We start from the raw sequence: 11,250 nt of genomic DNA, 5'->3' as shown, positions 1-11,250 counted from the left end.
CTTGTAATTTTAACACTATTCATAAACTTTCTGTAATCTTGAAAAATAGAAAACAAAAAATTAAAATTACAAGTCAGTGAAACTTTTAAAAAATAATTACAATTCATAATAAAAAAAATTAAATTATTAATATTTTCAAAATTCATCATTGATTTATAATTATTTTTTAAAAATACCACTTGATATTTCTCCCAAACAAAAACAATACAAAACACACAAACACAAACAAAAACAAAAATCAAAATTTTATTTTAATTTAATTTATTTTTATTGAAAAAGCCAAGAAAAGTAGAATTTTCAATGTTATATAATAAATAAATAAAAAAATAGAAAAACAAAGATTCAGCTTTTAGAGAGAGAGAGACGCTGACTTCTTCAATTGGCAGAATTACCTTTTCTCTTCATCGTAGCCGAAATTAGCAAAATTTCTCTTTCATCGATCCCAATCTCGACTATGTAAATCAAACAACCCAAATCCCAAATTCATCCCAAAATTCTTTTCACTTTCCGATTCCAAATCACACCCCAAAACCCTAATCAATGATGGATTTCTCAGGCGTTGTTTCCTTTTCCTCTTCATCATCCACCACTTCTTCTTCCATTCTCCGTAACCTCTCTCATTGAATATCGATTTCTCTCCGTTCAAATCTCTGCAGTTTTTCTTGTTGTTCTGAAAAATCAAAGATGAATGTGGGGAAGTCTCAGATATGGCAACCTTGCAAGAGAAAGAGGTATTGATTTCTAGAGAGAGAAATCGATACATATAGATAGATATAGAAACAATGGATGGTATTTGTATATGTATTGAGGACTCAGTCGTGCCAGATTTGTAAAAAGAAATAGAGATTAACCTTGAGGTTAGAGAGAGAATTATATATATTTGTAGAGAGAGAGAGATGGCTTCTCGTGGCAATGGTGGGAGTGGGAAGACGAGAGTAGGGAGATACGAGCTGGGAAGGACTCTTGGTGAAGGATCGTTCGCGAAGGTAAAGTTTGCGAGGAATATAGAGACTGGTGAGAATGTTGCTATAAAGATTCTTGATAAAGAGAAAGTTCTCAAGCATAAGATGATCGCTCAGGTACTATATATCTCTATATATCAAATTTGATTTTTTTGTTTTTGTGATATTGGAGTTGATTGACTTTTTAGCAATTGATGTCGATTGGTTTGTGGTTTTCGTCGTAGTGATAATAATTAGATTCTGTTTGGATGGTAAGAAAAAAAAAAATGAAATTTGACATCTGGCCTAGTTATATGATTCTATTTGGGTGGAAAGAAAAAGTGAGGGAAATGAAAGAAAATGAAATTTGACATTTGAAGCTTTTGGGTATATACTGGCCTAATTAATTAAGATTTGAGAATATGAATATCTCAATTCTACCCAAGAAATAATTGTAGATGTCACTTGAACGCAAAATCGACAAACATGCTCACGTGCTCGAGGTTCTTTTGTTTTTTTTGGTCTTAATTATCTATAGTTTCTCTGAAAGCTAAAACAAAGTTGATCTCTCAGGTAGTATATATATCTCTCTCTGTCAAATTTGAATTTTTTGTGATATTCGAGTTGATTGACTTTTGAGCAATTTGATGCCAATTGGTTTGTGGTTTTCGTCGCAGTGATAATTAGATTCTGTTTGGATGGTGAGAAAAAAAAAAAAAAAAAAAATTAGGAAAACCAAAGATGATGAAAATTGACAATTGGACTAGTTTGATGATTCTGTTTGGATGAAAAGGAAAAGTGAGGAAACTGAAAGATAATGAAATTTGACGTGTAAAGCTTTTGGATATATAGTGGGCTAGTTAATTAAGATTTGAGAATATATGAATATCTCATACTCAATTCTATTCAACAAATAACTGTACAAGTGTTCAATAAGGTTCTTTTGTTTTTTGGATCTTAATTATCTATAGTTTCTCTGAAAGCTAAAACAGAGTTGACCATTAGGTATGGCTTGAAATTTTGCACACTTCCTGGTAAAAGAGTATAAAACTAAAAAGTAAAGCATGTAAGTTCGACATATCTCAATTTTCTGGTTTGATTATCAATAAAGAGAAAGATCATCTAAATTACCTGTTTTGACTATGTGTTTAGTTATTTTTATCGTTTATTTTTTGCTCCTTTTGGTGTTGTGATGTATTATATTGATTTTGTGCATGCGTTGCCCTTGATATTAAGACTTTCCTTTTTTGGCGGATTTAAGAATTATTTTTCTTCTAAATTTAATTTCTATTTTGTTATTTGATGGTGTCTTACATAGTAATTTTATGGTAACTTTGTAATTGTGTTTGTTTTTGCAGATTAAGCGTGAAATTTCAACCATGAAACTAATCCGACACCCAAATGTCATTCGTATGTATGAGGTTAGAATTTGCGTACTTACATTCATCCTATGTCTCCCAATTCTAATAAGACCCAAATTAGCATATGTTTTTGCATTTATAAATCAATAAGCTTCTGCTTTTCTATGATCCCGTATATGTCTAGAGTGACTGAAGGTCCTCTGTTGTAGGTTATGGCAAGCAAGACAAAAATATACATTGTTTTGGAATATGTAACTGGTGGCGAACTCTTCGACAAAATTGTAAGCCAGTCATTGCTTCAGTGTTTTTGCTTTTGTTTCCATCGACAATCTTGTTTCTTGTGATTAGTTACAAAATCAATTTCATGCAATGTCTTCGAGCCAGGCTAGTAAAGGGAGATTGAAAGAAGATGAAGCGAGGAAGTATTTTCAGCAGCTCATAAATGCGGTCGATTATTGCCACAGCAGAGGCGTTTGCCATAGAGACCTGAAGGTGATAAGGACACTGATTTTCAGTTTTAATTTCCATTGATCTCAAGTTTTCTTCAACATTGGCCTCAGAGATGACAACCAATTGGCTTTTTAGTTTTTGATGCTTGATCTTTGCTATTAGCTTTACTGATTTGAACGCTGTTGCTGTTTTATAATTCACAGCCAGAGAATCTGCTACTGGATGCGAATGGTGCTCTTAAAGTCTCAGATTTTGGATTAAGTGCTCTACCTCAGCAAGTTCGAGTAAGTGTGATGGTTTCCTATCTCATGTGAAAAGTATTAACCCTTCAATATTAAGTGCAGCAATCATTGGCTTTTTTGCCAGTAGGCTTTGTATCTACTTTATTTTATGCATAACAGACCTAAAAAATGAGTTTCTGAGCTTTTTATTCAGGAAGATGGCTTACTACATACAACCTGTGGAACGCCAAATTACGTTGCTCCTGAGGTACGTTTACAGCTTTTACTGCAATTTATATCTCTACTCTCTTCAAAACTACAGGCTTTTGACCCCCGACTGTGATTCTTTACTTTTATAGGTGATCAACAATAAAGGCTATGATGGAGCTAATGCAGATCTGTGGTCGTGTGGTGTAATCCTTTTTGTCCTTATGGCTGGCTATCTTCCTTTTGAAGAGCCCAACCTGATGGCATTATACAAGAAGGTTTTCTTTTTCCCTTGGTTTTTTTGTTGTAATTTCATCAATAGTTTTTCTTGTCATTTCCTTTATTTTTCTTACTTTCTTGACCAAATCTCATTTATCACTGGCAGTTTCATTCACTCACACTTTTAATCTTAATCTTTTGAGAACTTCACTTTGAAATGTTTTGACGATTCCGACATCATTCTGCATTATTGGACATAGTCTGGTAGATAAAAGCTAATGTAATCAGAGAACTAAATTACTTGTGTATCATGTGTGGGTGTTATTTTTATATTTACACGCAAGCAACAAATTTAATGGAATTGATCTATTTTTAAATACAATGTTCAGGATTAACACCTTTTCACTTGGTTTGCTGTAAATTATTTTTGGTGTAGTGATCTACCTGGACAATTCTCTTGAATTGTTCTAGATATTTTCGGTCTGGCAAGATACATGATCATTTTACTTCCATCTAAACTCCAAATAATAGTGTTCCTTGGACCCATAAAATAGGGTTATTTGCAGTTAAATTCAAATAGCAGGGATGAAGAAAGAGAAGACCAAAAGAGTAATATAACTTATTTTGAGGCCCAAGATTTTTTTAATCGTGTTTTGCCTATCTAAGCAGCATTGTAATAGAAGGGGTTCTTTGCCATGGTTTGGTATAAGATTAACACATGTATAAGATCTTTTTTTTTAATTTCAAGTTGCTTCTTTCTTTCTTTCTTTCTTTCTTTCTTTGTTCTTCTTTTTTATTTTATTTTATTTATTTATTTATTTTTTATGGTTGAAATGCAAGTATACAATGACTTTCCATGATTGCAGATATTCAAGGCTGACTTCACATGTCCTCCATGGTTTTCCTCAAGCGCGAAGAAACTAATCAAAAGAATTCTCGATCCTAATCCTCTGACAGTATGTGGCCACTTTTGTCTTATTCTTTTGGTTAAATTGCAGTATTTATATTTATTTTAGTGAATTTTACTTATCAAATAAAATATTTGAGACACTTGTAATTCCCTACATTTATAACTCATGATGTGCATATATAATTTTATGGTATGGAACAGCGCATCACAATTGCCGAGGTCATTGAGAATGATTGGTTTAAGAAGGGGTATAAGCCTCCCACTTTTGAACAGACAGATGTTAGTCTTGATGATGTGGATGCTATTTTTAATGAATCAGGGGTAACTGTCTCTTGTTTGCTATTTCAGTCAAAAAGCATTTGATCTTGTACCTTTTTGGTTAGTAATTTGAGTAGTGGAGCATTTGACTGGCTTTGACTTTGATATTCCTCTTAATGTACAGAACTCTCAAAACCTTGTCGTGGAAAGGCGGGAAGAACGACCTGCAACACCTGTCACTATGAATGCTTTTGAGCTTATCTCTAAATCTCAGGGTCTCAACCTCGGTTCTCTATTTGAAAAGCAAATGGTACATCATATGTTTACAGCTTTGATTGTGCTCGGTTCCTAAACTATCAGATGTTAAAGATCTTTAGAATGCTATAAGTCCATGTATTTGTCAGTAAAGTGAGAGCTTCTATGTCATCTCATGAATGGACCGGGGTGATTTTGTTAAGTATTATTGAACCATTGGAGATTTTGTTAATGCCTTCAATGTGCGGGAATAGAGCTGGTGAATTTGTCATGATAGTAGCTGTCAAAAAATGTTGAACTTTTATTTGTTCAATTTTTTTTCCTCCCACATGCTGCATCATAATTACGTAGTGAAATGACAAGTATCTGTCTCTTTTTTATTGATAGACCCTCAAATTTGTTTATATATTTGAAGCTTATGATGTCTGACATATGCTCTGATGATCAGGGGCTTGTTAAACGGGAAACAAGATTTACATCCAAATGTCCTGCTAATGTGATTATCTCAAAAATTGAAGAAACTGCGGTGCCTTTGGGTTTTGATGTAAAGAAAAACAATTACAAGGTACGGTGTGCATTCTGGTTCTCTCTCTCTCTCTCTCTCTCTCTCTCTCTCTCTCGTCAATTATTTGTCTTTTATGTTTTTTCTAGAGCAGTTTAGAAGCAGATTATTTTACATAGCGATTCCATCAATAAATTTAGTATTTTGACTAGGTTGAATAAATCCAAGGAATATATGGTCTTCCTGCATCCTAATTTCTTTGCCTGTAATTTTGTATTTTTGCGTTTCACCAACTAGTTGCTAGGTCTGATAGATTTTTTACAATTGGACATACAATGAACTTGGCTATAATGAACTTATCAGCAACATTAAAAGGTTATGAAACACTTTCAATCAAGGTCTTTCTGTTTTCCTACTTCTAACGATATCCTTTTTTGTTATCAATCCCAGATGAAACTTCAAGGGGAGAAAACTGGGCGCAAGGGTCATTTAGCTGTTGCAACTGAGGTATGTTTCTCTGAGGAACTTTCTTCAAAGGATCTTCTGTTGACTGAAAAAGCACTAGAATATCATTCAGGCATTGTCTGAAAAGAATTTTTTCGACAGATTTTCGAGGTGGCTCCTTCACTTTACATGGTTGAGCTTCGGAAAGCTGGAGGGGATACCTTAGAATTTCATATGGTATGGTTCAGTATTCTCATTGCAATCGTAACACTCGGTTGGTAGTAGAAATATTTCTGCAATTGTTTATCCACTGGTTCTATGCAACCATACTAATGCTAAAGACAAGGAAAATTGACAGTCATCAATACGAGACAAGCAATTCAGTTTTGTAGGCAGCCTACCGAATGGGCTATTCAAGGATTTCCTTGATCTCACAATAAGCAAAACCAGGGTGGCAGTTTTTTCAACATTTAGAGAAATCAGATACAGATACCCAATAATTTACCCGTTTTGTATCCTGAAATTTGAACTGTTCTGAGCTACTGTCTTCTTGCATGCGTGTGTTTGTTTTCCCTTTTAATTGTAAATTATGAGCTTATTTTTTGCACTCATTTGAATACAGTTCTACAATAACCTCGCAACTGGTTTGAAAGATGTTGTCTGGAAATCAGGTGATTAATCAGAAGAGGAAGCAAATAATGGTTAGTATGAGATGGTAGTGACAACAATTACCATTTTTCAATTGAATATTGTGCAATGGTTTTCTGAATCATGTCATGATCAGTTTGGATACATGTTCTTTGCAACAAATTTCATTGCTTATAAAGCATCGAAATGAACAAACTGAAAGTTCTGTGCCAAGCATTAGATTTATCAGATGATTGGATGAATGTTTTTGGGTTGTGACATATATTGCTTTGGTTTGTGTCTACAGGTGTCGGTATCGTGTCCTGATCATCCGCTTCCTTTCAAGACAAATATTGGTGGGAATTTTACGGAATTTCAGCTACAGATATTTGAACTCATACTCTTAGGTTTTGCTGTATTGTGTTTTTTTATTTCTTTGCATGGCATTGGGTGCAGAAACTTGTTCTGGGTTCCTCTAGCAATGTGTTTTCCTTGTTAAACATGGTTGCTCATATATAAAATACCTTGACATTGTTTGGTTTAGATTGAACAATTGCTTGGACCATTTTGTTTTGGGTTAATTTCACTTTTATTCCCTACCCTAAACTATCACTTTTTTTTTTGGGTCTATTTCATCTTTAAATTTACGAATCAGCAATTGTTGAAGCTTGATTTGATCGGTAAACAAATTAGTTTAAAATTTGAACAACTTAAATGTACAATTAAATGCTCATTTTTTCACTATTTTTAATAAATTACACCTCAAAACCAAGAGAGTTTGGTATTTCAAGGTAGTTGAATTTTCAGATTTTTTTAAAAAAAATTGAAAATTAGTTGGACTAAAAAAGAAAACCCAACTCAAATTTTTTTTAAATCATATGAAAGTAATAAGTGATGGTGGTTTATTTTTTCTTTTTTCTTTTTTTTATCAAACTAAATTTTCTGTAGTTTTGAAAAATATTTCTAGAAACTAAACCAAACAAAACCAAAATTTGGAATTTTATGGGCATTTTAGCTTTTTGTCCATTAGAAAAAGGGAAAATTAGTAAAACATTCCTCTCTAACTTTGTGTAGTTGAAGAGGTCCAAGACGTTTTTTTTAGCTAAGGTCCCTTAACATTTTCACAGATAAAATTTGACGCAGAAAAATTTCGCTCGACTTAGAGAAATTTCAATTTCATAGAGAAATTTGTTTGATTTCTCTCTTATTTCACAGAAAAATTTTGAAATTTCTCTATGAAAATTAAAATTTCTCTGAATCAAATTTTTTCTCTAAAAGTATTGAGGGACCTTAACTATTAGAAAAATAGTATATGTCCTTTATTTTATAAAATCTTATTATCAGATACCTTAAAAAAAAATTTCCCTAAAACAAACTATACTTTAAACCTTCCCCTCACAAATATTTTAGTTTAGGGTTCAATACATCTACATGTTTTTTTACAAACAAGGCCCATGAATTTAAACTTGATGACCAAAGTCATGTAGTATAAAAGAACCAGACACTTTGAAATCAATTAATTTCTTGTTTTGAAAACAAGTGAATTTTTTTTATTTGCAAAAATTCTGAGAATTTTAAAGTCCAAATCCAAGTTTCAGATTACCTTCCTAGTTTCAGGTACAGAAGGAAACAAGGTGATACAAGATTGAGAGTGAGTTGCGGAGTTGTGAAAGCATTTTATGTAATCGAATCAATTTCGGATATGTAAGGATAATTTTTGTTGCTGTATTCCACACAAGAAGTGAACATTATTTTACAATTATAGAGATATGAAAATGGAAAGCAATTAGTTCATTGCTTTTGATTCTTAATTTTGCATACATTTACATACATTGACTCCACTAATCTATCCTTCAAATGGTAACTTAATGAGGAGCATGAATCAATTGAGGAATTTTTATCCTGCTCTCTCTTATTTCCTTGTTTCAAATACATTTTTTTATCAGAAGATTTATCTTTTTGACTCTGATCTTGTGATAGAAAAGGGATTTGAAACAAAAAGACGTGAAAGAATAGAACAAAGAATCCAGTTATGCAAGACTCATACATTTTTTGTCCACTATCATATTTTCTTCCTCTTAAGTTTAGTTACTTTTTTTATACTCCTATAATACAATTCCCCACAAGGTGACAGTAAAGTCGAAATATATGCAATTACTTATAAATTGAGTATATCAATTAAGGGTGCATTACAAACTTAAGATATTCGAGCTTACAATTCGTTCAAACACATGCTATTTTATATATTACTCACTATTACAAGACGATAGTCACCCATATAAAATATATAGAGTTTAGGAGGACTGTCAATTCAAAAGTTCATTTTCATATAAAAATATAGAATTCAAAATTAGTTACATAGTTCAATTTGAACTTATAATCATCTAAAGATATGCCATTTTGTACGTCATTTTTACGAGACAATAATCATCCATATAAAACATATACAATTTATGAGGACTATCAATTCAAAAGTCCATTTTCATATCAAAACATAAAATTCAAGATTAATTACATAGTTTAATCTGATTACCTTATTTTCCAAACAAACACTACCTCAGTGTTTTTATACCCTCTCCATGTCTTTATCTCTCTATCCATTGTCAAGAACACTATTGAATGCACTACTCACATTGAAAATGATTATTGAGATTTTTTAAAATTTTCTTTTATTTCTTTAAATTGATCTATAAGAAGTTCCACATCTTACTTTTATAAGTCCTTCCAAAGGACAAACCTATCATTATTCCTCATGCACGTTTTAATAACAATTGAAAAAAAGAAATGAAAAAGGAGACTTTACAAACCAAAATTTTCAAAGATTGGAAGAAAGGTGACAAACCATTTCCTCCATAATCAATGGCTAAAAATATTGCAAGCACCATTCTATTCAAAACCTATATATAGAGGTCCCTAATCTACTTTGAAAACCGTAAAAAAAAATAATAAAATAAAAATAAAATCTACTTTTGAAAAAAAAAAAAAACATTAAAAGAAAATTCTACTTCAAATCTTATCTACCTCATATCAATGCCAAATTCCAAACATACATGAGCACTATTAAATTTATTTGGAAAACAAGTTAAAAACTATTTTGGGGAAAAATTTTCTAAAAACACTGCAATTTTTTTGAATTTTTTTAAAGTTGTATCTTAAAATGTTGAAAATTATTTTTGCAAACAAATAAAAATGATATAAAAACAATGAGTGTTTTTGAACTTTTCAATTTGATGCACTACTGAGCTGCCTCTACTGAAAACGAAAAAAATACAAACTTGGACAAAATAAACATCTTAGAATGAGAAATTTAACCAAACAAATCTTAGAAAATTTAGAAGGCAGGAAAAAAAAAAGAAAAAGGTAATTCCAGTGCACAATGAATTTGTTTATAGCAGGATTTGAGAGGGGAGGAAGGTAGATAATTTTATCTCCACTTTTTTTTTTTATAGCGAGATCGAATCTTATGCCTCAAAACTAAAAAAAAAAATCCCGGGCTAATTTAAATTCAAAATATTAGTTTTAAAAAAAAAAAAACAAAAAAACTATATAATTCACTTTTGCATTCAATTCTAGGCTAAAATTTCACAATCTCAAAGAATTATGAGGCTATGTGCTTTCAAAAAAAATAATTAAATTAAATTAAATGTAGAAAATGACATGGTACCCTTAAGAGATAACAATGCTGACAATTTTTATGAATATACTACAAGACAATATGAATTTAAGGTAAACCTAACATTTTCCTACAGTAGAAAGTACAAAAAAAAAAACTAAGAAAATTTGCCTATGGAAGAACAACTAATACATACATGTGATTTTACATGACATAATTGGATTCAATGTGTTTGCTTGGGAATAGAGAAAAAAAATAATTAACTCAATTAAAAACATCCATTGAAAAGAATATAGAAAATTCTGTATTTTTAGGTAAGGATCATTGGTCTCTAAATTTATGTTCTCATGCTTTAAATTCTTCACAATTATTAAATAATTAATAATTTTAAAATAGAATAATCTTAATATATGATCTAATAAATATAAATATTTAAAAATTAAAAAAAAATTAAAGAAACCAAATCCCATTCTTATATTTTGTCTATATGCAAAATTATCTAGTAGGTTCATGAATGGTACACACCTTTCAAAAGATTACGTATTTTTGTGATAATATTATATATTTTTATGATAAATGTTACATATTTTTCTGATAAGAGTTATGACAATTTGTGATTTAGAAATAAAATTATACATTTTGTAGTAGTGTCACACATTTTAGTGATAATATTACACTTTTTGTGGTCCAAACATTTTCTAACTACAAAATATATAACAATATCACAAAACACATAACATTACTAAAAAATACATGATTTCAATTCTAAAGTACAAACTATCATAATTCTTATCAAAAAAAATATATAAGATACACAATAAAAATATGTAATAAAATGTATATGATACACATCTTTAGGGATGAGTGTGCATCATAAAATTTCTCTTTCATTTAACTCATTGCATTTGTTAAACATACAACTACTGTAAAATTATCAAAAGAATTTATCATTTATATGGTACTCTTCACAATTAATTCAAAAGTGCTTTATTGACTTGCCACGTGGAAAACATGGTCAAATAAGTAGGCTAGTCAACCAATTCAAATGCCATAAAATGCCCATCATTTACTCACACCAAGTAGTGACATATGGGCCAAGGACATGACCTAAACACTCCCATGTGGATAGGTATATATAGGTAGGGCTCCAAACCCACCTTCCATGGTTACCCATTTGAGTAATGATAGTCATAATAATAATAATAATAGTACACCACTTCATTTATAAGAGAATGTTTTGGG

The 11,250-nt window shown here is 31.0% G+C and overlaps 1 protein-coding gene across 1 annotated transcript; it reads left to right on the top strand.

Moving 5' to 3' along the window:
• The first annotated feature begins 213 nt into the window (after positions 1–213).
• On the top strand, positions 214–6,948 carry LOC114297420 (CBL-interacting serine/threonine-protein kinase 23). Its single transcript, XM_082886319.1, has 15 exons — positions 214–1,079; positions 2,300–2,362; positions 2,512–2,583; positions 2,687–2,794; positions 2,956–3,036; positions 3,188–3,241; positions 3,333–3,458; positions 4,266–4,355; positions 4,511–4,630; positions 4,752–4,877; positions 5,271–5,387; positions 5,775–5,831; positions 5,931–6,005; positions 6,391–6,469; positions 6,703–6,948. The coding sequence occupies exons 1-14, from the start codon at positions 897–899 to the stop codon at positions 6,445–6,447; spliced, it is 1,329 nt and encodes a 442-aa protein (XP_082742445.1). The 5' UTR covers positions 214–896; the 3' UTR covers positions 6,448–6,469; positions 6,703–6,948.
• Positions 6,949–11,250: the final 4,302 nt, after the last annotated feature.

The sequence above is a fragment of the Camellia sinensis genome, chromosome 9 (assembly GCF_055761805.1).
Source record: "Camellia sinensis isolate YWXY chromosome 9, ASM5576180v1, whole genome shotgun sequence".
Lineage (NCBI taxonomy): Eukaryota > Viridiplantae > Streptophyta > Magnoliopsida > Ericales > Theaceae > Camellia > Camellia sinensis.
This window is presented reverse-complemented; position numbering and strand designations above follow the sequence as displayed.

Excerpts from the sequence above, each read along its gene's own strand:
- LOC114297420 (XM_082886319.1), top strand. The coding sequence starts at position 897 with ATGGCTTCTCGTGGCAATGGTGGGAGTGGGAAGACGAGAGTAGGGAGA. Across the intron at positions 2,795-2,955 it reads TTTGCCATAGAGACCTGAAG|CCAGAGAATCTGCTACTGGA; the intron begins GTGATAAGGACA and ends TATAATTCACAG. Across the intron at positions 3,459-4,265 it reads TGATGGCATTATACAAGAAG|ATATTCAAGGCTGACTTCAC; the intron begins GTTTTCTTTTTC and ends CCATGATTGCAG.